At 40.3% G+C, this 26,472-nt stretch overlaps 1 protein-coding gene across 1 annotated transcript; it reads left to right on the top strand.

Moving 5' to 3' along the window:
* Nucleotides 1–4,823: 4,823 nt before the first annotated feature.
* On the top strand, nt 4,824–12,119 carry ifrd1 (interferon-related developmental regulator 1). Its single transcript, XM_068716823.1, has 12 exons — nt 4,824–5,034; nt 6,729–6,833; nt 7,188–7,269; nt 7,665–7,789; nt 8,027–8,184; nt 8,277–8,327; nt 8,497–8,675; nt 8,788–8,896; nt 10,165–10,299; nt 10,473–10,601; nt 11,133–11,228; nt 11,381–12,119. The coding sequence occupies exons 1-12, from the start codon at nt 5,004–5,006 to the stop codon at nt 11,465–11,467; spliced, it is 1,287 nt and encodes a 428-aa protein (XP_068572924.1). The 5' UTR covers nt 4,824–5,003; the 3' UTR covers nt 11,468–12,119.
* Nucleotides 12,120–26,472: the final 14,353 nt, after the last annotated feature.

The raw sequence follows: 26,472 nt of genomic DNA, 5'->3' as shown, positions 1-26,472 counted from the left end.
AATAAATGCTATGCACATCTAAAAATTCTGTGAACAAACAAACTGTATGAATACAGACGGAGACATTTCTTGGTTAAAAATTCGCAGATAGTTCGGGATGTGTAACACGTGAGAGCCACTTCACCTCTAGGTCTATGGAGACCTGTCTACAACAAGTGACGAGGAAAGGAAGAGAAAGGCACACTGCTAAATTTCAAAGAGAACTGTTTCAGGTTTGTGAACATTCACCCCTGCTAAGCTTTTGACATATAGTGTTTCCAGCAACACAGACCTGAGATCATTCCCTATACTAGCTCACCCCCCGACAGGCTTAACACCATGCAGCCTCACCACATTGCTCCAGGCCATGTCATCTATGAATTATTTAAAAACAGTAGTATTGCACATGAAATTAATATTCAGATATTTTCCATTATCTGCTGTCAGCCCTCTCTCTCTCTCCCTCCCTGCTATCTGTTATTATGGTAACGATCTGTATTCCTGTGGCATGAGGTTGGTCAGGGCTGGTGCCCATTGATGCAACGTGTCAGGCATGCTGAGTGAGGTTACACTGGGCTGCTCTGTTTTTCCTTTCTCCCACACTGGTAAACTGGCAGGTGATTTCTCTCTCTCTCTTTTCACAACACATTGCTTAGACTTAGCATAAACCAGTTCCAACTATTCTCAATAAAACACGTTTTTCTTTTTTTCATTACTCAGTAAACATTTTGAAACGCAACTATTTACAGACGTTCTAACTGGTTTGGTTATTTGATATTTTACTTCGCATGCTTCAACCCATTAAACGTTTAAAGCAAGACACAGCTCAGCAGTGAGCACAGTTCACTGACTCAATAAATTATGGATCAAAAAAAGCCTCTCTTGGAAATTCACTTGCTCTATTGCAGTGAGAGCAGTGTGTCCTTGAATTTCAAACAGAATGGCTCCCCCTAGTGTCAAAGACAGCTGCAAGGTCCGGATTCTCCTCAAGCAAATAGGTTTAATATTACAAGCACCTCTCACTGTAGGTGTGTTTGTGGACATCATTAAAAACCTCTTGCCAGCTTTTTTTTTTTTTTTTTTTTTTAACTCACAGCTCTCTGAGTTTGCTGTATTCCTCAAACCCTACAGTTAGTTTAGATTTGGGGGCTACTTTTTGACCCCTTTAGAAAACAAGGAATGTCTCTTTAAACATTATTTAGCACGTATTCTACAATATACATATACCATTTGACCTCACACTATTTCTTATTGTGTCCACTTAACATACCCCAGCTTCACACATAATAAATTATTCAAGCTAACAGAGCAGCAGTCCAGTCCGCATGCACAGTGCCCTAAGGGCGACATACAGCCTCTTCTAGAAATGAGTACAGTCTTGCGGTGGGCCATCTTGAGGATAAAAAGAGTTTGCCACCTCAAATATTCAAGAGAGCACACCGCTCCATGCACAAAGGGAAGTACAAAGAAAGGTCACATCATTATTGTCTTTAATGTGATGGTTGTCATTAATGTGGATACAAATGTTGATACCTAAATTTACTTTTTGTGCAAACCCTTTCATCTTTGCAATTACTGAGCAGTGGTTCTAAAGTTTTCAAAACTTTTGGCTCCACTCCACATCTTTCTTTCTGTATTTTACCCCACAATGAAGGATTATGTGGAGCTGTCTGTGCTTGGATTTCAAGTCATACATCATGTTGTCATGGCCACTGCCTGCTGAAGTGATTAAGCAGATACAATTTATACTCTCGCCTTTTTCTACATGGTAATATGTTGATCGTGTGGAACTCTCTTGTTTGTCTGATGTTATCTTGGCAGTATGTGCAGGGAAATCTTCTTTTGGCAGGATATATTTGGTTAAGTAAAGATTTAAAGAAATTGCTGAATGTAATTTTGAGTCCACCCACCCACGTTTTAGGAGTGCTTGTGCATCAAGGCAGTTGCTTCTACAAAGAAAATACGATCTAAACTGACTATGCGATTAAAAAAAAATCAATCAATCGTGTGTTCAGTTTCAGCTCCCGATAGTCAAACACGAGGTGCATGGAAAATGAAAGTCAGCTTTGAATTCTGCAGGCCTCTATATTCTGATGTTTGTCATGTCTGAGCTGGCAAGTACACTGTTGACAGTTGGGCCGTGGGAATGGCAGCATGGAGGCTGCATCTGTGAGATTTTCCACTTGTGTGAAAAAGAATGAACTATTTCTGTTCTGTCAAGCAAAATGTGGAGTGACGGAAATAACAAAAGCCAGAAAAGATAATTAACTGGAATGATTCAATCTCAGCTCGTTGTTAGGCCAAGATTTGATAAATGCTCACTTGGACATTAGGCAGCAGGACAATTTAGTGGAAACTGTGCTTATCAGATGCTTTCCCGTATTTCACCTCTAAGCTCGCTGTAGAGAGATGAAACTAAAAACACAAGATTAAACAAGCTGTATCAAGTTTGCTTTATGGACAAAGCAGTGTATGTGTGTGTGAAAGAAGAGCTTTCATGTTGTAAATCTGTATACAGAAGATAAAATACATTAACATACGTACTACCTAGTGATGGAGAGAATAATGGAGACACCTTAAAAAACAGTGTCTCTTGAACAACTTAAAAACAGTGCATTCTAAAACAATGCCCAAAAGACTCATATCCAGACCAGGAAACTCCAAAATGACAGCTGGAGTACAGATATTGGACTTGTGCCTGTCTTTTTCTGTCCAGGAAGCTTATGCGTTACTGATACTCATTGTCCCACATAATGTTCCAACTTCCCATTTGTTCCCCAAATTAAAATGCACCAGTGATTATTATCAATGCCACTGAATGTCTTTATTTTCAGTGATACACTAATAACGGAAAATGAATACCAATCTTCTGTCTGCTTGCCGCAGAACAAGACACAAGTAACTCTGCCAGTATTTGGCCAAATAAATATTTCAATAACTTTTGCTTGGACTTAAATTGAAGATTAAATTTCTCTCTAAACTTTATAACTCAGTTAATGAGCTAAAGGAATTGATACAATGCATTCATCTTTGAGATGTTTACTGCAGTTGTCACTAATTGCGGTATATGTGTGTGACACTGTGGTCTACTGGAATTGATTCTGTCTTGCTATCTTACTCCTTGTACCTCTGCAAATAAAGCAACATGACTGAAGCAGTGCTGGGTTAAACCTCTTTTATATTGCTTTCTTCTGAAAGAAAGAAATATGAAACACCCTTGCACTGGTGAACAAATGTTAATAGTTGCATTTACCTTCATTTACACTCAGCAAAAAGAAGACAACTTTAAGCAGACTTTTGGACAGTTCCAATCAATTGCTCTCCTCTGAAAGGCACAGACAGAATCCATCCTCACCCCAAATCCATCTCATTTGGGGCAATGATCACAGAGCGTGAGCCATGAAACATTGGATTGTATTATATTGGACACTGTGTCCATATCCTGTGTACTGCTAATTGATGTAATTTGTATAACTGCTTATACAGATTTAGATGTTGCTAGTAACAGAAAGACTAACAACAACAAGAAATTGACTAAAAAATGGGCCATAACTTATGGCCCATTTATGGCCCATAAGTGCATCGCTGACAGTCATAATAATTCAGTTGTTGTTATTGTGTTATGTGTTTCTGTTGTGTTGTCTACTTTAGCATATACAATATATAAGATTGTACATATTCTGTAAGGCAAATTAATCCATGTTCTGCATTGTTTCTCAAAGGACTGTAATCACAGGAGGTTATAATCACAGTTTCTAATGCAATATGTAATATGAGCATATCTGCAGCAGAGGGCTATTGGTTGCATCACAGTCCTCCAATCACAGCATCCAATTAGATTAATAAAATGACAGCATCAACTGCATCCCAGAGCCCTGTCATCACAGTGTTAATTGAATTAAGTAAATGACTACAATGACAACATCACAGAGGAACATTATCACAGGAGGCTATGTGTCGCAGCAGAGAGCCCTGTGATGCAATGCTGGATATGTTCATAAGATGCAGATCGTATCACAGGAAGTTGTAGAGGATGTCCTCAAAGCCTTAAGTATAGGTAGCAATACCCAAATGTCAATAGTATGTTAAAAGTAAAAGGTGCTTTATTTTGCTATTGCACATACAAAGAATTTGACTTTGAATTTGTTTTGGAAAATCCAAGCAAAGCTGGACAAATAAAGTTAAGGAATAGACAGGACCTTTATGTACACAAGTAGTGAACAAATGTATGTAGGTGTATGTATAAATATTATAGAAATAGATATAAAACGCATCAATAAACAGCATTAAAGTTAGAAATAAAACGTCTATATACAAGTCAAGTGTTCTGTAAATTGTTCAATAGAAATAGTGCAAAGAAATAAATACTGAATGAATATACATTATTAGTAAAGTAGTAAATATGTTGAAATACTGTTTTTACAGAATGAACGATTTATATTGACATTGACAGACAGATGATATGTAGGCTACATATGAAAAAAAAAAACTTGTGCATTAAAAACTGTAAAAATATAATCTATAACAGCAGCAGTGGATAGTTTTGTTTGCGTATGACTGATTTAAGTGATCATCAGAGCGATGGCCTGCTTGTTGGTAAGCGTAGTTAAGTATTGAAAGCAGAAATACAGGTTTATAAATACTATGTCTAAACCTGTTATTATGACCATAATCAGATACACACCTCACATAACCAAATACGCATTGTGTCTACGTTTCTGTGCCCTGTATCACGCGCGAACACACGCGACGCATGCTCCTGTTCCCGGATTGGTCGGAGATGCCGGGAAACCTCCTCGTGACATGTCAGCCGGTATAAATACTCGGAGCCGCCCTCTTCTTACGAAGCCCTGGTTTATGAGGGAAAATGTATCGTCTCGGTCAACAGTTTATCTCCCAGATCGCCTTCAATTCCTTTTTATCCGCTGTGCCACGGGAATATTTTTATTTTACGAGACAATATAGTAAAAGCTGTTCGTGTATTGGGTGATTTTTGATCAAACTACACGTTTATCTGCACGAAAATGCCGAGGACCAAAAAGAAGAATAACAGGGGTAAGTAAGCGAGCGGCCGCATTGCATTGGCCCTGCTCATTTGCTAAAGGTAGTTGTAGTTCTTTTCGTGTTTTCAGCCCATTGTGTGGATTAGAACGTGTTTACAGTCAGGACTACAAACGTTGAAGGCTGGCCTACGACAAATACAAAGCTAACTAGCCACGGTCACACAAAGCATCGCTTTTACAAAAAGGTGCCAGCATACGACACCATTCTTTTATATTTATTGACACACTAGTTTAATGATCATAAACTATTATATACTTTACATGAGCCCTTCATTATCTTCGTACGCTACAAGCTAACGTCTGCTAGCGCTAGCTAATGTCAACTTCCCACTAGCAATGTAAAGGTAATTTATATTATACACATACTTATTTGACAACGTGACATCTTTTGGTGTGGTTGTTGACTCAGTGGACTATTAAATAACTTATTGTGGGTCTACAAATTGAAATATAGTTATACATGTTAGCTAAACGTTAGCTCGAACTATGTAATATAAGGTCGTCTTGTCTAAAGATTGACCTCAAATAATCTTTAGCCGAATTTGTGACGATAACTTAGCATTTTAATGCCGGATAACTGCTATCCTGTTTGTTATTATCGTTTAGCGACACAGGGCGGACATTTTGGACTCGAGAGAGCGGGCTGGTAAAGAGGTGGCGCCCGGTTCCCAGAAATCAGCTGTCGTGTGTGGAGAGTCCACGTAAACACTCAGAAATAGCCTCTGTTAGATGGCTAAAATGGCCTTTTAAAACTAGCCGACAGTGCTTCCTGTTGCGTCTGTCATGACTGGAGGTATTAAAGTACTTTCATTGATGGTCGTGACTACTTTAAGACATGTTCTTACAGTGAGCACTTCGCCAGCATGTCTACCAGAGGTGAATTCAGGTCAGGCTAGTAGACAGAGACGCTTGTTGCGTCTGGGTCTGGTTACAGTGCGCCACCATTGAGGAAGCGATGTCTCACACATTCTATATATATTTATTGATGGTCTCTATAAACTAATACAATGAAAGCTTTTTAGTTTTGAAAAATGATCAGACTGGAGATGTTCACACCCTTTCAGCTGTGAATTTTCACAACTCTGCCACACTCATCTTGCTTCAAAAAATTAAAGACTGGCAACAGTGCAAGTGTTGCCTGTTTTGGAGTGCCTGTTGTCTGCAGGTTTTTAATTCCAATTAGGCTAAAGGTATCCAAAGAGGTTTCCCTTCTGGACTGATAATCACTCGTATTATATGTTGTGGACTTGGGAAGACATGTCCCCCATGACACGTGGTTGTTTTGCTCTTGTGTGTTTTGACGGTTCTATAACTGTCTATTCTGAACAGTAGCTTTGCTCCTGAGAGTACTTCCTGTAGCAGATTGTCAGAGAATTCAGCCATGTTGACCCATGACCCTCCAACCTGAACATAGTGTTTGTGCTTACACAGTCAACAGAAGTGTGGGTTGCCCTTTACTTTGGCAACATGGTGCATTCTCATACGAGGTAATGAACGTACAGCAGGATAAGGCGTGCAAAGGACATGACTATAGATTAGATAACTGCTGTATTTGCCACAGTACCTGTGTGCAGCTGTGGTTGCATAACGGGCTTAACCGGACCAGCTGCACTGTACGAACACACTTGATTTGATTAGGCTAAAATATATTTTCTGTGCTTATGGCTGTCTTCTTTTTGTTTACAGGGGGGCAACATGGAAATGTGCATCCTTTCAGTGATGAGGATGCCTCCATTGAGACCCTCAGTCACTGCAGCAGCTTCAGTGACACCGCCAGTGTCGCGGATGAAGGTGTGTGTGTGTGTGTGTGTGTGTGTGTGTGTGTGTGTGTGTGTGTGTGTGTGTGTGTGTGTGTGTGTGTGTGTGTGTGTGTGTGTGTGTGTGTGTGTGTGTGTGTGTGTGTGTGTGTGTGTGTGTGTGTGTGTGTGTGTGTGTGTGTGTGTGTGTGTGTGTGTGTGTGCTGATGCAATTGTGTATATTAGCTGTTTTACTCAATAAGTTGCCTGTTTTTTTTCTTGAACTAAAGGACCTCCGAAAAGTTATAGTACCCGTAACATGAAAAGTGCAATTCATCCAATGTTTTGTGACTTGTATCAATCCCGTGAAGCATATCATTCAAGTGTCTACATCTTGTGGCATTTCCAGGTGGAGAGGCCAGTGAGGACACAGCCCAGGAGGACTTCCAGTACAAGCTGAAGGGGTTCATAGACAGCACAGTTGATAAGAGGTAATAAAACGTACTGTCAGCTTTTCAACGGTCTACATACATATGTTATCTATTCTTGGTACGCAGGCTGCAACATGTCTGTGCAGTGTGTGTTAGGCCCTTTTTGTTAGTTAATTTCATATAGACTTAACTGTTGTATTTACTCAGACTAACCTATTAGAAACTTTTGATTTTCAAATTGATCTCATAGGGTCCTCATCCAAGTTATTGGCTAAAGCAGAGGGTGTTTAGCACATGCACTTAACATGGGCTAATGTCTTTTTTTTTTTTTTTTTTTTTTTTTTTTTTTTGCATGCATGCATGCATGCATCCGTCTTCAGTATTTCTTCATACTGAAGGAGACTGATAATGATGTGTGTTATTGCAATAATGAATGTTTGCATCCGTTTCCTCAGCGCTAAGACCAGACAAGGCGCACTGGATGGGCTTAAGACGGCGATGGCCACACGGATCCTGTATGAGTTCATCTCGGAGAGAAGGATGACCATCACAGACAGCATTGAACGATGCCTCAAGAAAGGTACCAGAGAAGATCATTAAAGTGTTATTTCAACAGTCTGGGCCTGTTTTATAATGGCACAGCAGATGGGTGTTTTAGTTGGCGTCTTTCTAATATGAGTGGCTCTCGAAGTGGTGAAATAATGAGTTTAAATAAGGACATGAAAGTAATTTTATTATAATAGGATTTGTTCCAAATTTACCGGATGATATGGTAAAGTAGACGGGAAACATTAATGCACACCCTTCTCGCTGTCAGGCAAAGGAGAGGAGCAGCGAGCCGCAGCTTCTTTAGCCTGCCTGCTGTGTATCCAGCTGGGCTCGGGCATCGAGAGCGAGGAGGTGTTCAAGACCCTGAAACCCATCTTCAAAAACATCCTGGCAGATGGATCAGCCAACATACAAGCCAGACAGGCTGTGAGTACCTGATGTGGTTGTCTGTTTTTTTTTTCCTGAAACGTGTTTACACTGGAAAGTTAACGGAACAAATCTCTCTGTTTACCTTACAGGTTGCAACAAGTCTGGGCCTCTGCACTTTAGTTGCAGAAGATGACATTTTGGTATGTTCTTGATCTCTTTTGGTATCTCTTCTGTGGTTTGACACCTACAGCCTTTGTCTGTCGTTTGTTTTCTTCTCTGTTGTAACATTCTGCCTTAACATAGGTGATGTTATCAGCACTGGCAGCTGAACCCTTGTTTCAAAGGATCTCTGCTGCTTCGTTTCTCTAGGACGTGCATGCCACCATGGAGTGCTTTGAGAACCTGTTCACCAGGTCCTATGCGAGGATGGACGGTACCTGTCCTCTGATCAGTCCCCAGACGAGCCAGCTCCACACCAACGCCCTGCTGTCCTGGGCTCTGCTGCTCACTATCTGCACCGCCAACCAGCTCAAAGACATTCTGCGCACGTAAGACTCACTGCTGTCGACAACAAGTCTCACAATTACGTTTGTGAGCTTGCTTGCTTATTTATTTTAATTTTAATTTTAATTTTGGAATGCATGTGTTTTTGTTATGCAGACACCTGCCTAAACTGCCAAGATTGCTGGAAAGTGAGGACGTCAACATGAGAATTGCTGCAGGGGAGACTATTGCCCTGCTCTTTGAGTTGGCCAGAGACATGGACGCGGTAAGTTCACTGTCATTCATGTAGTACAGTGTTGGGACTAAATAACCGTTGTTGGATACAAAAGTCTTTGTTGTTGCATACAGTACATCTCTTCATCCGGTCGTCTTTTTAGTGCAGGGGTCGGCAACCTTTACTATCCAAAGAGCCGTTTTGCCCTATTTTTCACCAAATAAAATTTGTCTGGAGCCGCAACAGCTATTTGATATCACAGCTTATAAAGTTTTTTTATATATACACACAAAAAAACTATAGTTTGTTGTATTTATGAAATTATGGAACAAGAATAAAGACAATTCTTGACATTCTATCGCTATTTCACCTGTTATAACAATATCAAACTCTTATGAATAGGAGGAAAAAAAACATACTAATTTTGTTGCAGCAGCTGAGAAATCGCTCTTTTTCGCTCATCTCCAGCGTGATACTGTTCAGCAAATGCTGTGCGCTTGTTCTGGAAGTGTCTTTCTACATTACATTCTTTGTTGTTTGCTAATTTCGCATTCAGGTAAGCCAGCATCTTTGGCAGTGAAAATTAATTAATACGTCCATGCAGAATTAAACTCTCCATTTTCCTCTGACTTATTTTTTTGGATTTACACAATGATAGTGTAGCCGAGCCTTAATGTTGCGTCAATACTTTATGTTAATGATAAAATAATAAACATGGGGCTCCGTAATCCGCGTTAAGACGACTGCAACTTTATTCACTTTCTCCCACACTTCATCAGAACCCCTTTTTCTCCTCCGTCTCATCCTCCACAATAAAAGCATCAAACGCATACACAGGAACACTGCTTCCTGGAGAGCTCTTAACGTGCTCAACATACTGTAATAGCTTACAATAGTTTACCGAGGGCGGAGGTCTGCAAATCATAATTAGCTTGACAGCGACGTAATAGGACGTGACGCACATTTTAGTTGACAAACTACTAAAACTTTTTTTATTTGGCGGCGTGTCCAGCGGCGTTACCGGCCCTACGGAGCGGACTTCCTGTTTTACACCGGCACCCACCCGCATGCCCAGTGTACGTGAATAGTCACGTGATATTCGTTTTCAGACGTTTTAGTCTGAGCGGCGATCATTTCGAAAACGATGCTGAAACGCCGTGTGGACGGAGATAGTTTTCGTTAGTGTGGATGTAGCCTCAGGGAGCCACAACAGAGGGGCCGCGGGTTGCCGACCCCTGGTCTAGTGTGATACCTTGCTTTTTTTTTTTTTTTTCCCATTGGCCATGAATGCAGCATTTCTTTCTCTGGCCCTTTTTTAGGAGTTTGAGTTTGATGACTGGGAGCAACTTTGTGACAAACTGAACGCGTTGGCCACGGACTGTAACAAGCACCGAGCCAAGACCGACAAGAGGAAGCAGCGGTCGGTGTTCAGAGACGTACTCAAGGCTGTTGAGGTGCGTGTTTGTTGTCAGTCTGCTGGGTTTTAATGGGCTTTTAGATCTTATCCTGGGTGCCTTTTTAGAGTTAAACGTTAGTTGGGACAAAGAAAGAGGACTTGTGAGGACTGTGGCTATCAATTTAAGAATCTCTTTCTGGCATTTTCTCACCTCCGTCTACATTGTTCCAGGAGGGTGACTTCCAGTCTGAGACCATTCGCTTCGGGACAGAGCGCATGACCATTGACAGCTGGGTCAGAAAGAGGACATATGATGCCTTCAGAGAGTTTGTGGGCTCTGGGATGAACTACCACTTGCAGGTATGCGTTTTTTTTTTTTTGTTTGTTTTTTTTTTAGTAAGTGGAGTATGGCGTTTAATATAAGAGTCACTGACTAACTCAAAATTGAAATGCACGCGAGTTGACATTTTAATGGCACTGCAGAATCCTGAGTGTGGGCGGGGTTGGATGCTATGTAACAGGAGCTCTTTTCTCCTGCCTTGACACAGCACTAAAAGACAATGAAGATCTGTGGGCCTGCCTGATGCAGGAAGACAACTCTTACAACTTGATTTAGGATATCGTTGCGGATTGCAGAAGGAGAAAAAAAAGCTTTTACAAGTAGCTGGTTGGAAAGTAGTCTGCACTCTGGCCGGAAGCCAGTGATTGTAGAAAACACTTCACAAGTGAAGATGAGATAATTTAACATTACAGAGCACGTAACAAAAATATGGTATCTAAAATTGGCAAACTAGTGTCTCAGAGATTTTATATTATGCTTTTATTGTGTGATGGCTGGTAGAAGTATTCTGTTTTAAAGTTGTTATTTTTTTTTCCCCCACTTCTCTTAAGGCAAATGAATTCATCAGAGACGTGTTTGAACTGGGACCGCCTATGTTGGTTGATTCAGCCACAATGAAGGCCATGAAAATATCTCGCTTTGAAAGGGTACGTGTACATGCAGGGGTTATTTCAACTCTCATGTTGTAGTGTAAAAAAAAGAATCCCTTTTGTGTTAAACGTCTTGCATTTCACTTTTTTAAACCTTGTTTTTTTTTTTTTTCTACTTTTGAATTAATTTTTCCGCCTCTCTGTTCCAGCATCTGCACAACTCTGCTGCCTTCAAAGCTCGGACCAAGGCCAGAAGCAAGTTCAGGGACAAGAGGGTGGATGTGGGAGAATTTTAAGGTTTTTTGTTTTTTTGGTTTTTTTTTTCTTTCTTTTTTTTTTCCTTATTCTAATACCCTATTTATCAGGCTTTCCTGCTTTTTAGATGAATTGTCACTACTTTGTGTCCACGTGTTCCTCCCTTGAAGTCTATGTTTTGAATATTAAACACTCTCCCTCTGTAGACTTGAATGGTGGCTTTATCACACACGCTCTGCTCCGTAGTGGACAGAACATTGTTTTTATAGCCTCCTTTAAAACTTACAGGAGGGGAGTGTTTGATAATCAAACAATAGATTTTGCATAAAGTATAACTTTAGTGTATCCACATCAACTGTGGTGTTGTACATAATATTTGTTTGCTGCTAATGTTGATATTCATAATGCAGATTTTTTTTTTTTTTGTTTTTTGAACTTAAGTTATATGATTCTGTCAGCATTTATCTTGCACCTTGTAGGTCTAGTTAGTTCATAGCTAACTAGACCTACAAGGTGCAATTTGTGCAATATTCTGTGACTGATCTAACCCCTTAATTTCTATTCCGTTTCACTACCTTGATAACCCACAAGCAGGTTATTTCTGTAGAACCTCTGTGAATATCGTGATGTCTTTTTAGTTTTGGGTATATAAGCTAACAGGAATGGTGAAATAAACGACAAAACTGTAAGAAATGGATCCCTAGCCTTTTTTTTTAATAATATTTTTCTATTTTTCTATATATATATATATATATATATATATATATATATATATATATATATATATATATATATATATATATATATATATATATATATATAGACACGCGCGAACGATGTACTTAACTGACAGTGATGCTGATTGACCAAGATTAGTTGTTCAAAAACCATTCAGGGGGTGCTCAAAGCATCATTCCGCTTTTGTTAAAAACAGCATGGCAGTAGGTTTTGGGGAAGTGACATGAAAAATGTCACTGGAAGAGAAGTGAGTTTTGAGAACCAGAAGTCTGCTTCTCTTTAAAATCCTGATCTATCTATCTATCTACAGAGAGAGAGTGAAGGAACTTGCAACCAAGGCTATAATGAGCCTGACTGAGCAGTACTCTCCACCTTTATCTACATACATTGATATGAGGCTCTGTGATGGAATTTCTTGGCTTATTGATACACATCCACAGGTTCTACATACATTGTTGACGCTATATTTTCTCACTGGTGTCCCACTTCAAAGCTTCTTTAATAGGGCCATGAAATAGTCCATAAATATGAGTATCACATGACAAAGGTTAATGTCACAAAGCTACAAATGATCCCATCAATAAGTCTGTCCTGTTACCCTGGAGTTCGGTGTGCACACGGGCATCCTGCAATCGATGCTCCCATTCAGCAGCCTCAAACCTCAGGTGAAGTATTGTTGCCTTCAGGAGGAAGCGGCAACATGGAGTTGATACATTTATCATGGCCTGTCTTTTGGCTTTCTCTCAGAGGATGGTTGTGTTTACGGAGGACTATAATTGGTCCATTAGCCTTTTTAAAAACTCTTAAAATTCATATCTTTAACTTTTATTTATATATACTGTATATACAGTTGTGGTCAAAAGTTTACATACACTTGTAAAGAACATAATGTCATGGCTCTCTTGAGTTTCCAGTTATTTCTACAACTCTGATTTTTCTCTGATAGAGTGATTGGAACAGATACTTCTTTGTCACAAAAAACATTCATGAAGTTTGGTTCTTTCATGACTTTATTATGGGTTAACAAAAAAAGTGACAAAATCTGCTGGGTCAAAAATATACATACAGCAACATGAATTAGCAATTTTGGTGACTTAGAAAGTTGTGTCAATGAAATGAGCTTCATAGCATGGCCTCTTAACTTCTTGTGAGTGATTATGAGTGACTACAGCTGGTGACTTCTCTGAGGCCATTTAAATAGGGCTCATTGGATACAAACACCCACAAACGCTACAATGGGAAAGTCAAAGGAGCTCAGCATGGATCTGAAAAAGCGAATCATTGACTTGAACAAGTCAGGAAAGTCACTTGGAGCCATTTCAAAGCAGCTGCAGGTCCCAAGAGCAACAGTGCAAACAATTGTTTGTAAGTATAAAGTGCATGGCACTGTTTTGTCACTGCCACGATCAGGAAGAAAACGCAAGCTATCACCTGCTGCTGAGAGAAAATTGGTCAGGAGGGTGAAGAGTCAACCGAGAACCACCAAAAAGCAGATCTGCCAAGAATTAGAAGCTGCTGGAACACAGGTGTCAGTGTCCACAGTCAAGCGTGTTTTGCATCTCCATGGACTGAGAGGCTGCCGTGCAAGAAGGAAGCCCTTGCTCCAAAAGCGGCACCTTAAGGCTCGACTGAAGTTTGCTGCTGATCACATGGACAAAGATAAGACCTTCTGGAGGAAAGTTCTGTGGTCAGACGAAACAAAAATCGAGCTGTTTGGCCACAATGCCCAGCAATATGTTTGGAGGAGAAAAGGTGAGGCCTTTAACCCCAAGAACACCATGCCTACCGTCAAGCACGGTGGTGGTAGTATTATGCTGTGGGGCTGTTTTGCTGCCAATGGAACTGGTGCTTTACAGAGAGTAAATGGGATAATGAAGAAGGAGGATTACCTTCAAATTCTTCAAGATAACCTAAAATCATCAGCCCGAAGGTTGGGTCTTGGGCGCAGTTGGGTGTTCCAACAGGACAATGACTCCAAACACACATCAAAAGTGGTAATGGAATGGCTAAGTCAGGCTAGAATTAGGGTTTTAGAATGGCCTTCCCAAAGTCCTGACTTAAATCCCATTGAGAACATGTGGACAATGCTGAAGAAACAAGTCCATGTCAGAAAGCCATCAAATTTAACTGAACTACACCAATTCTGTCAAGAGGAGTGGTCAAAGATTCAACGAGAAGCTTGTGGATGGCTACCAAAAGCGCCTAATTGAAGTGAAAATGGCCAAGGGACATGTAACCAAATATTAACACTGCTGTATGTATATTTTTGACCCAGCAGATTTGATCACTTTTTCTGTTAACCCATAATAAAGTCATGAAAGAACCAAACTTCATGAATGTTTTTTGTGACAAAGAAGTATCTGTTCCAATCACTCTATCAGAGAAAAATCAGAGTTGTAGAAATAACTGGAAACTCAAGAGAGCCATGACATTATGTTCTTTACAAGTGTATGTAAACTTTTGACCACAACTGTGTGTATATATATATTTAAATGTTCTGTTGAACCACTAACTGCGTTGTCACATTCAGACAGTGTTCAGCCTCGACTTCTAGCCCTCCCTCGTCATCAAACCCCATGTCTGTGACTGACTGCCTCAGCCAAACGGCATGCGGTAAAGTTCTTCCCTGTCATTCCCCTCAGAACACCATCGTCTCCTGCGATAAATGGAAGGTTGTGTTTGCTGTGACCTGAGAGGCAAACCGAGGGGTCGACACAACCTCTGGTTATTATTCTTGCACTATTTAAACCTTTGTAAATTGATTGAGAGAATTTCACTTATTCCCTTTGAATGGCTCAAACCTCAGAGGTAATTGCACTTGTTACACACATTCATGAGAAATTTGAACTGAACAAAACTGCACTGGCAGTTACTGTAACATTAAGTCATTCGCCTCATGAAGATGTTTAGTTTAAATGTTTTGGGATGAAGAAAATTGCTTCACTTCAGTCCTCTTTGGAGAGAAAATGAAGAGAAAAGATGGACAACGCATTTTCTCTACAACCTGAGTAGTGCTAGATATTGTCCTTGTAGGCCTGCTGGTGGTGGATTAACAAAATTTAAAAAAAAATTAAAGCTGCAAGCAGCGATGGACGAGCCCTCGCACCTTCCCGCGTCTCGGGGGTACTGGCGGGACGCCGGCAGACGCGGCCGCGAATGTCTTTGATCATCGGACAATGCGTCCCGGAGTTTAACATTTTTCCCGCTGGACTCTGTGATGCTGGAAATTATGTAGTGCAAATATTCCACCAGTTTCTGCATCCACTATGTGGCGCTACAGAACACACGCAAACATGCATTACGTTGCTCTACATCAAGTGCAGACCACATGTCAATGTCATGTAAATCGGATTCCGTCTGTCACATAACGCTGACTTCCTGTTGCCAGTAGGTGGCGCTACGACTTTGAGTGAAAATTGGCTTGTAGACATCCTCAGGCAGTGACTGTTATCAAGTATGGCAAGTTGGGACAGATTTAAGCAAGTCCAGTGGAGTTACATCAGCTTGTTGTTTAATGGCGAATCACGTAAAATGGCCGCCACACCACGGCTATGTCATTCCATCAAACATAAAGCTTTGAGTAACTTTTAATTGCAAAGATCTTTAGATTGTACAGACCAAATTTGAAGTGGATTTGACAAAGTCCCTAGGAGGAGTTTGTTAAAGTATAGCGAATAGAAATCAAGGGAAAATTCACACAAAAATCAAAATGGCCGACTTCCGGTAGATTTTAGAGTATGGTCCCAAGAGACTTTTTTTTAAGTCTATATGTGATACATGTGCCTATTAAATTTCATACATCTAGGTCAAATGTATTTTGAGGGCTGCATCGGCAAAATTTTGTAGGGGGCGCTGTTGAGCCAACTTGCCAATCTGAAACATTAAAATCACATTAGAAAACTACATTCATGATTTTAAATGTGTCTGCCATGTTTGGTTCTGGTTGGAGCATGTTTAGTCGCTCAAAAACACCTTCGTTTTTCATGGCGAATAATGCATCGCTACGGCAACGGCCTTTCACAAAATAACAATCTTTGAGTAACTTTTCATCACGGTCAGTGATGAATCAAATCAGATCGACTTCAAATTTGAAGTCGATCTGATTAATTCCCTAGGAGGAGTTTGTTAAAGTATAACGACTAGAAATCAAGGGAAAATTCACACAAAAATCAAAATGGCCGACTTCCTGTTAATTTTAGAGCATGGTCCCAAAAGACTTTTTTTTAAGTATCCATGTGATACATGGGCCTACCAAATTTCATACATGTAGGTCAAACGTAGCACTGGGGCTGCGTATTTGAATATTTGTAGGGGGCGCTATCGAGGCAATTTGAAACAGTCAAGCCAAAAAGCCAAATTAAATATTTATTTACATCACCTATGACACCTGTGTAAAGTTCCAAGGCTTGTTGAGCATCCTAAGCCACATAAAAATAAGCTTAATTTTTCATGGAGAATGACGCGTTGCCACGGCAACAGCGTTTTGCATCAACTCACAATATTCATGATGAAGCATCATCAATGTCTTAGGGCTTACCTTACCAAATTAAAGACTGATCTGGGTAACTTCCTAGTCAGAGTACATCAAAGTATAAAACTTGTCATTTCCTTTTGCCAGTAGGTGGCGCTATGACTTTTTGAAAATGTTGGCATGGGAATGTGCTCAAGACTGGACCAGCATCATGCATAACAAGTTTGGGGCAGATTGAATAAAGTACCTTGGAGTTACAACAACTTCCTCTTTCGTGGCGAACGGCACGAAATGTGCGTGACATGGGCGCCACATAAAACGAAGGTCGTTCAATGTCAGTAGACCATTTTTGCAAATTTTCATCATTAAAGTCTTTAGATCACCCTGACCAAATTTGAAGTTGATCGCATACATTTTGTGGGAGAAGTTTGTTAAAGTACAACGCCTGAAAACGATGAAAAATGCCTAAAAATGCAAAAAATGGGAGTATTACTGTATCGCCCCTGAGTGGTTGTATGGAATAAAAATTTGAGTGTTTGTTACAGAACACAATGTGGACATACACACCAGATTTCGTGACGATAGGCCACATGGTTTTGAAGTTATATGTATTGCTGCAAAAGGCAACGCCCCTATGAAATTCATTGGTCCATATATTCCTATTGCAATGGGTTATCAACAAGCTTTTAGTAACTTTGATGATATAGATCCAATAATGATCCACAGCAAATTTGGTACCAATCAGACCCAGCTTGTAGGAGGAGTTTGTGAAAATGTGTTTTTCACAAAATTCAAAATGGCGGAAAATATTGGGAGGCGGAGCTTAGGGGTCTGATTGGCTTTTTTGTAGAGTAGGTTGAGGTGGACATGTGTGTCGAATTTCAAGTAAATCGGACACAATGGGTAAGAGTTGCCGCAAGGCGTTGCCGGTCAGACTTCTAGGGGGCACTAGCGAGCAATTTTTTCATACTTAAGCATGGGACCCATAAATTATCAAATTTTCTCGCAGTCCTGGTATGCTTGCCAAATATGGGGAGTTTTGGGATATGATAAAGCCCACAAAAAGGCAATTCATTTGAGAGAAAAAGAATAATAATAATAATTAAAGCTGCAAGCAGCATTGATCGGGCCCTCGCAACGTCACACACGTCGAGGGTACTGGCAGGACTCTGGTTGATGCGGCAATGCATTTCTGTGACCATCATACACTGCATGCACAAGTTAGATGATATTTCCTGCGTCGACCAGCAGCATAGCAAGACCATGTTGCCAGGTCTTAAGCCTCAAATGTTTTGAGTGTACCTCCGATACAATCATAAATGTAAGCCTGTTAAGATCATTAAGAAAATGAACGTGTGAATGTGCTTCAGTATTTGTAACATAACAGACTGTCAGGTTACTGGGATGGAGTTCAACTCCCTGCAGTGTCCTGCTGATTGTATTTGGACTTACATGAAAGTTAACACAACAGCAGTGTCATTTGTTTTTACTTGAACACTTTAAATTTGACACTGTTTTCATTTTAAGCTCTTCTGTAACTTTAGATTGTAGTGTGAAGCATTCATTGTAACATTTAACCTGATTCTCATGTAGAAGCTCTGGACAGATCATTTATACTAATGCCCACTGACATGGTTTGAAAAACACTGTTGATTAACTTTTGTTCTCCAAGCATCTTAGTTTGCACATATTTAGATCAGAGAAGTCTTTTTCTCATGGTGTGCCCACAAACCCTGTTTGGGCCGCTGTTATTATAGAATTCTGTTTACGTCCGTGGTTGCCAGTAGGTGGTGCTATGACTATGAGTTAATATTGGCATGCAGAAGTCCTAAAATCACGACAGCAATCAAGCATGTAAAGTTTGGGGCAGTTTTGACAAAGTAAGGTTGAGTTACAAAAGCTTGATGGATGATGGCGAATCATGTAAAATTGACGCTACACCAAGTCCATGTTATCCGATGAAACATCAAGCTTTTAGTAACTTTTAATCGTTAAGGTCTTTAGGTTGTTCTGACCAAATTGTAAGATGATCGGATTATTTCCCTAGGAGAAGTTCGTAGTGCAGCACCTGGAAAAGGAAATAAAACCACAAGAAATTCATACAAAATTCAAATTGGCTGACTTCCGGTTGGGTTTAGAGCATGGACCCCTAAGACTTTTTTTTAAGTCTACATGTGATACACCTGCTTACTTAATTTCATACATCTCGATGAAACGTACCGCGAGGGCTGCATCGTCGAAATATTGTAGGGGGCGCTATCGAGCCGAGTTGCCACTCTGAAGCATTAAAATCACATCAGATAACTACATTCAGGATTTTAAATGTGTGTGACAAGTTTGATTTTGTTTTGAGTATTTTTAGCCCCTCAAAAACACCTTTGTTTTTCATGGCGAGGAATGCATCGCCACGGCAACGGCATTTCACGAAACAACAAGCTTTGAGTAACTTTTAATCACAAAGGTCTTTAGATTGTTCTGACCAAATTCTAAGTTGATCTGATTAATTCCCTGGGAGGAGTTTGTTAAAGTAGAGCGCCTGGAAATTGCAAAAATGACACTAGAAATTCAGACTAAATTCAAAATGGCTGACTTCCGGTTGGGTTTAGGGCATGGCCCCAAGAGACTTTTATTTGAGTCCACATGTGATACATGTGCCTACCAAATTTTGTTATTCTATGTGAAACGTACTGCGAGGGCTGCTTCGTCGAAATTTTGTAGGGGGCGCTATTGAGCCGATTTAACACTGATTGAATAAAATCATATTATAGAACTACATTTTGGCCTTGTGATCTGTGTGTCAAGTTTGCTTGTGTTTCGAGCTTTTTTAACCTCTCCAAATGACCATCGTTTTTCACGGCGAAGACTGCGTTACCACGGCAACGGTGTTCGACAAAACATCAAAAGCTTTGAGAACTGGCATTATGAACTTCTTACATTTGTGTGGAACAAATTTGATGTTGATCTGATTTTCCAACTAAGAGAAACAAGCCAAAGTATAAAGACTTTAACTTACTGTTGCCAGTAGGTGGCGCTATGACTGATTCAAAATTGTCATATACATGTGTTCAGGGTCAGGATGTTATGACATCTGAGAAATTTGGAGCAGATTAGGCAATGTACAGCCGAGTTACAACAACTTCCTGTTTCATGGCGAATGGTGTTTTTTTGCCGCCACGCCACGGACACATAGTTCGATAACTTTTTGATCTTTGAGTATCGTTTCACTGCCAAGGTCTCAAGAGCATACTGACCAAATCTGAAGGCAATCGGGTTTAATCTCTAGGAGGAGTTCGTTAAAGTACGGCGCCTTGAAACGGTCCAAAAACGTCATCAAATTCAAAATGGCCGACTTCCTGTTTGGTTTAGGATATACCTCCTTTTGACTTTTTTGTACGTCCCATCACGTTCCACAAACCTACCAAATTTCATACAGCTAGGTCAAACCCAAAGTTGGGGCTACTCTGTAGGGGGCGCTATCGAGCCAAAATGTCATGCCGCAGCTGGACACCCCAATAATACTGGAATTTTCACCACGATTGAATTTTGTGCCAAATTTCAAAAGATTCCCAGTATCCCAAGCACCTCCTTTTTGCGATGAAACTGGTACGATAATAATAATAATTAAAGCTGCAAGCAGCATTGATCGGGCCCTCGCAACGTCACACACGTCGAGGGTACTGGCAGGACTCTGGTTGATGCGGCAATGCATTTCTGTGACCATCATACACTGCATGCACAAGTTAGATGATATTTCCTGCGTCGACCAGCAGCATAGCAAGACCATGTTGCCAGGTCTTAAGCCTCAAATGTTTTGAGTGTACCTCCGATACAATCATAAATGTAAGCCTGTTAAGATCATTAAGAAAATGAACGTGTGAATGTGCTTCAGTATTTGTAACATAACAGACTGTCAGGTTACTGGGATGGAGTTCAACTCCCTGCAGTGTCCTACTGATTGTATTTGGACTTACATGAAAGTTAACAGAACAGCAGTGTCATTTGTTTTTACTTGAACACTTTAATTTGACACTGTTTTCATTTTAAGCTCTTCTGTAACTTTAGATTGTAGTGTGAAGCATTCATTGTAACATTTAACCTGATTCTCATGTAGAAGCTCTAGACAGATCATTTATACTAATGCCCACTGACATGGTTTGAAAAACACTGTTGATTAACTTTTGTTCTCCAAGCATCTTAGTTTGCACATATTTAGATCAGAGAAGTCTTTTTCTCATGGTGTGCCCACAAACCCTGTTTGGGCCGCTGTTATTATAGAATTCTGTTTACGTTTGTGGTTGCCAGGAGGTGGCGCTATGACTATGAGTTAATATTGGCATGCAGAAGTCCTAAAATCACGACAGCAATCAAGCATGTCAAGTTTGGGGCAGTTTTGACAAAGTAAGGTTGAGTTACAAAAACTGGATGGATGATGGCGAATCATGTAAAATTGCAGCGACACCAAGTCCATGTTATCCGATGAAACATCAAGCTTTTAGTAACTTTTAATCGTTAAGGTCTTTAGGTTGTTCTGACCAAATTCTAAGCTGATCGGATTATTTCCCTAGGAGGAGTTCGTAGTGCAGCACCTGGAAAAGGAAATAAAACCACAAGAAATTCATACAAAATTCAAATTGGCTGACTTCCGGTTGGGTTTAGAGCATAGACCCCTAAGACTTTTTTTTAAGTCTACATGTGATACACCTGCTTACTTAATTTCATACATCTAGGTGAAACGTACTGCGAGGGCTGCATCGTCGAAATATTGTAGGGGGCGCTATCGAGCCGAGTTGCCACTCTGAAGCATTAAAATCACATCAGATAACTACATTCAGGATTTTAAATGTGTGTGACAAGTTTGATTTTGTTTTGAGTAGTTTTAGCCCCTCAAAAACACCTTTGTTTTTCATGGCGAGGAATGCATCGCCACGGCAACGGCATTTCACGAAACCACAAGCTTTGAGTAACTTTTAATCACAAAGGTCTTTAGATTGTTCTGACCAAATTCTAAGTTGATCTGATTAGTTCCCTGGGAGGAGTTTGTTAAAGTAGAGCGCCTGGAAATTGAAAAAACGACACTAGAAATTCAGACTAAATTCAAAATGGCTGACTTCCGGTTGGGTTTAGGACATGGCCCCAAGAGACTTTTATTTAAGTCCACATGTGATACATGTGCGTACCAAATTTTGTTAATCTATGTGAAACGTACTGCGAGGGCTGCTTTGTCGAAATTTTGTAGGGGGCGCTATTGAGCCGATTTAACACTGATTGAATAAAATCATATTATAGAACTACATTTTGGCCTTGTGATCTGTGTGTCAAGTTTGCTTGTTTTTCGAGCTTCTTTAACCTCTCCAAATGACCATCGTTTTTCACGGCGAAGACTGCATTACCACGGCAACGGCGTTCGACGAAACATCAAAAGCTTAGAGAACTGGCATTATGAACTTCTTACATTTGTGTGGAACAAATTTGATGTTGATCTGATTTTCCAACTAAGAGAAACAAGCCAAAGTATAAAGACTTTAACTTACTGTTGCCAGTAGGTGGCGCTATGACTATGATTCAAAATTGGCTTGCAGATGTCTTCAGGCCTGGAGTTTAATCAAACATGTGAAATCTGGTAAAGATCTGATGATGCGGAGTCGAGTTACATCAGTTTATTCGTTCATGGCGAAGGATCGAAATTCGCAGAGCCGCCACGTCGCCACGCTTCGACAACTTCCTACAATTTTCACAATGAAGCATTATCAAGGTCTTAAGGCTTTTGTGACAAAATTTGAGAGGGATCCGATTAATCTGTGAGCAGTAGGGTGTCAAAGTACACAACCTATGACTTCCTGATGCCACTAGGTGGCGCTATTACTATGATTCTAAATTGTCATATACATGTGTTCAGGGTCAGGATGTTATGACATGAGAAATTTGGAGCAGATTAGGCAATGTACAGCCGAGTTACAACAACTTCCTGTTTCATGGCGAATTGTGTTTTTTTGCCGCCACGCCACGGACACATAGTTCGATAACTTTTTGATCTTTGAGTATCGTTTCACTGCCAAGGTCTCAAGAGCATACTGACCAAATCTGAAGGCAATCGGGTTTAATCTCTAGGAGGAGTTCGTTAAAGTACGGCGCCTTGAAACGGTCCAAAAACGTCATCAAATTCAAAATGGCCGACTTCCTGTTTGGTTTAGGATATACCTCCTTTTGACTTTTTTGTACGTCCCATCACGTTCCACATACCTACCAAATTTCATACAGCTAGGTGAAACCCAAAGTTGGGGCTACTCTGTAGGGGGCGCTATCGAGCCAAAATGTCATGCCGCAGCTGGACACCCCAATAATACTGGAATTTTCACCACGATTGAATTTTGTGCCAAATTTCAAAAGATTCCCAGTATCCCAAGCACCTCCTTTTTGCGATGAAACTGGTACGATAATAATAATAATAAAAAACATTAGAATAACAATAGGTCCTCCGCTCCGACTACGTCGGTGCTCGGGCCCTAATAATAATTAAAGCTGCAAGCAGCATTGATCGGGCCCTCGCAACTTCACGCACATCGAGGGTACTGGCAGGACTCTGGTTGACACGGCCATGCATTTCTGTGACCATCATACATTGCGTGCACGAGTTAAACAGTATTTCCTGCCTCAACCAGCAGCGTAGCAAGATCATGTTGCCAGGTCTTAAGCCTCAAATGTTTTGAGTGTACCTCCGATACAATCATAAATGTAAGCCTGTTAAGATCATTAAGAAAATGAATATGTGTGAATGTGTTTCAGTGTTTATAAAATAACAGACCGTCAGTTTACTGGGATGGGGTTCAACTCCCTGCAGTGTCCTGCTGATTGTATTTGAACTTACATGAAAGTTAACAGAACAGTATTGTCATTTGCTTTTACTTTAACACTTTAATTTAACACTGTTTTCATTTTAAGCTCTTCTATAACTTTAGATTGTAGTGTGAAGCATTCATTGTAACATTTAACGTGATTTTCGTGTAGAAGCTCTGGACAGATCATTTATACATATGCCCACTGACATGGTTTGAGAACCACTGTTGTCTAACTTTTGCTCTCCAAGCATCTTAGTTTGCACATATTTAGATCAGAGAAGTCTTTTTCTCATGGTGTACCCACGAACCCTTTAAATAAATTCAGTGTTTGGGCTGCTGTAATTAAAGAATCCTGCTTACTTCTGTGGTTGCCAGTAGGTGGTGCTATGACTAAGAGTTAATATTGGCACGCAAAAGTCCTAAAATCATGACGGTAATCAAGCATGTCAAGTTTGGGACAGTTTTGTCAAAGCACAGTTGAGTTACAACAGCTTGGTGGATGATGGCGAACCATGTCAAATGGCCGCTACACCAAGTCCATGTTGTTTGATGAAACCTCAAGCTTTAAGTAACTTTTAATCGCTACGGTCTTTAGATTGTTCTGACCAAATTCTAAGCTGATCTGATTAATTACCTAGGACTAGTTCGTAGTACAGCACCTGGAAATGGGAAAAATACATGAGAAATTCATACAAAATTAAAAATGGCTGACTTCCGGTTGGGTTTAGAGCATGGACCCCTAAGACTTTTTTTTAAATCCACATGTGATACATCTGCTTACCAAATGTTATACATCTAGGTGAAACGTACCGCGAGGGCTGCATCATCAAAATATTGTAGGGGGCGCTATCGAGCCGAGTTGCCACTCTGAAGCATTAAAATCACATCAGATAACTACATTCAGGATTTTAAATGTGTTTGACAAGTTTGATTTTGTTTTGAGTATTTTTAGCCCCTCAAAAACACCTTTGTTTTTCATGGCGAGGAATGCATCGCCACGGCAACGGCATTTCACGAAACAACAAGCTTTGAGTAACTTTTAATCACAAAGGTCTTTAGATTGTTCTGACCAAATTCTAAGTTGATCTGATTAGTTCCCTGGGAAGAGTTCGTTAAAGTAGAGCGCCTGGAAATTGAAAAAACGACACTAGAAATTCAGACTAAATTCAAAATGGCTGACTTCCGGTTGGGTTTAGGGCATGGCCCCAAGAGACTTTTATTTGAGTCCACATGTGATACATGTGCCTACCAAATTTTGTTAATCTATGTGAAACGTACTGCGAGGGCTGCTTTGTCGAAATTTTGTAGGGGGCGCTATTGAGCCGATTTAACACTCTGATTGAATAAAATCATATTATAGAACTACATTTTGGCCTTGTGATCTGTGTGTCAAGTTTGCTTGTGTTTCGAGCTTTTTTAACCTCTCCAAATGACCATCGTTTTTCACGGCGAAGACTGCATTACCACGGCAACGGCGTTCGACGAAACATCAAAAGCTTTGAGAACTGGCATTATGAACTTCTTACATTTGTGTGGAACAAATTTGATGTTGATCTGATTTTCCAACTAAGAGAAACAAGCCAAAGTATAAAGACTTTAACTTACTGTTGCCAGTAGGTGGCGCTATGACTATGATTCAAAATTGGCTTGCAGATGTCTTCAGGCCTGGAGTTTAATCAAACATGTGAAATCTGGTAAAGATCTGATGATGCGGAGTCGAGTTACATCAGTTTATTCGTTCATGGCGAAGGATCGAAATTCGCAGAGCCGCCACGTCGCCACGCTTCGACAATTTCCTACAATTTTCACAATGAAGCATTATCAAGGTCTTAAGGCTTTTGTGACAAAATTTGAGAGGGATCCGATTAATCTGTGAGCAGTAGGGTGTCAAAGTACACAACCTATGACTTCCTGATGCCACTAGGTGGCGCTATTACTATGATTCTAAATTGTCATATACATGTGTTCAGGGTCAGGATGTTATGACATATGAGAAATTTGGAGCAGATTAGGCAATGTACAGCCGAGTTACAACAACTTCCTGTTTCATGGCGAATTGTGTTTTTTTGCCGCCACGCCACGGACACATAGTTTGATAACTTTTTGATCTTTGAGTATCGTTTCACTGCCAAGGTCTCAAGAGCATACTGACCAAATCTGAAGGCAATCGGGTTTAATCTCTAGGAGGAGTTCGTTAAAGTACGGCGCCTTGAAACGGTCCAAAAACGTCATCAAATTCAAAATGGCCGACTTCCTGTTTGGTTTAGGATATACCTCCTTTTGACTTTTTTGTGCGTCCCATCACGTTCCACATACCTACCAAATTTCATACAGCTAGGTGAAACCCAAAGTTGGGGCTACTCTGTAGGGGGCGCTATCGAGCCAAAATGTCATGCCGCAGCTGGACACCCCAATAATACTGGAATTTTCACCACGATTGAATTTTGTGCCAAATTTCAAAAGATTCCCAGTATCCCAAGCACCTCCTTTTTGCGATGAAACTGGTACGATAATAATAATAATAATAATAATAATAATAATAAAAAACATTAGAATAACAATAGGTCCTCCGCTCCGACTACGTCGGTGCTCGGGCCCTAATTAAAGCTGCAAGCAGCATTGATCGGGCCCTCGCAACTTCACGCACATCGAGGGTACTGGCAGGACTCTGGTTGACACGGCCATGCATTTCTGTGACAATCATAAACTGCGTGCACGAGTTAAACAGTATTTCCTGCCTCAACCAGCAGCGTAGCAAGATCATGTTGCCAGGTCTTAAGCCTCAAATGTTTTGAGTGTACCTCCGATACAATCATAAATGTAAGCCTGTTAAGATCATTAAAAAAATGAATATGTGTGAATGTGTTTCAGTGTTTATAAAATAACAGACCGTCAGTTTACTGGGATGGGGTTCAACTCCCTGCAGTGTCCTGCTGACTTTCTTACATGAAAGTTAACAGAACAGTATTGTCATTTGCTTTTACTTTAACACTTTAATTTA

Source organism: Cebidichthys violaceus, unplaced genomic scaffold (genome assembly GCF_023349555.1).
Source record: "Cebidichthys violaceus isolate CVI_PGR_0920_01 unplaced genomic scaffold, fCebVio1.0.p SCAF_21, whole genome shotgun sequence".
NCBI lineage: Eukaryota > Metazoa > Chordata > Actinopteri > Perciformes > Stichaeidae > Cebidichthys > Cebidichthys violaceus.
Note: the sequence above shows the minus strand (reverse complement) of the source record. Positions and strands in the feature narration are given on the sequence as shown.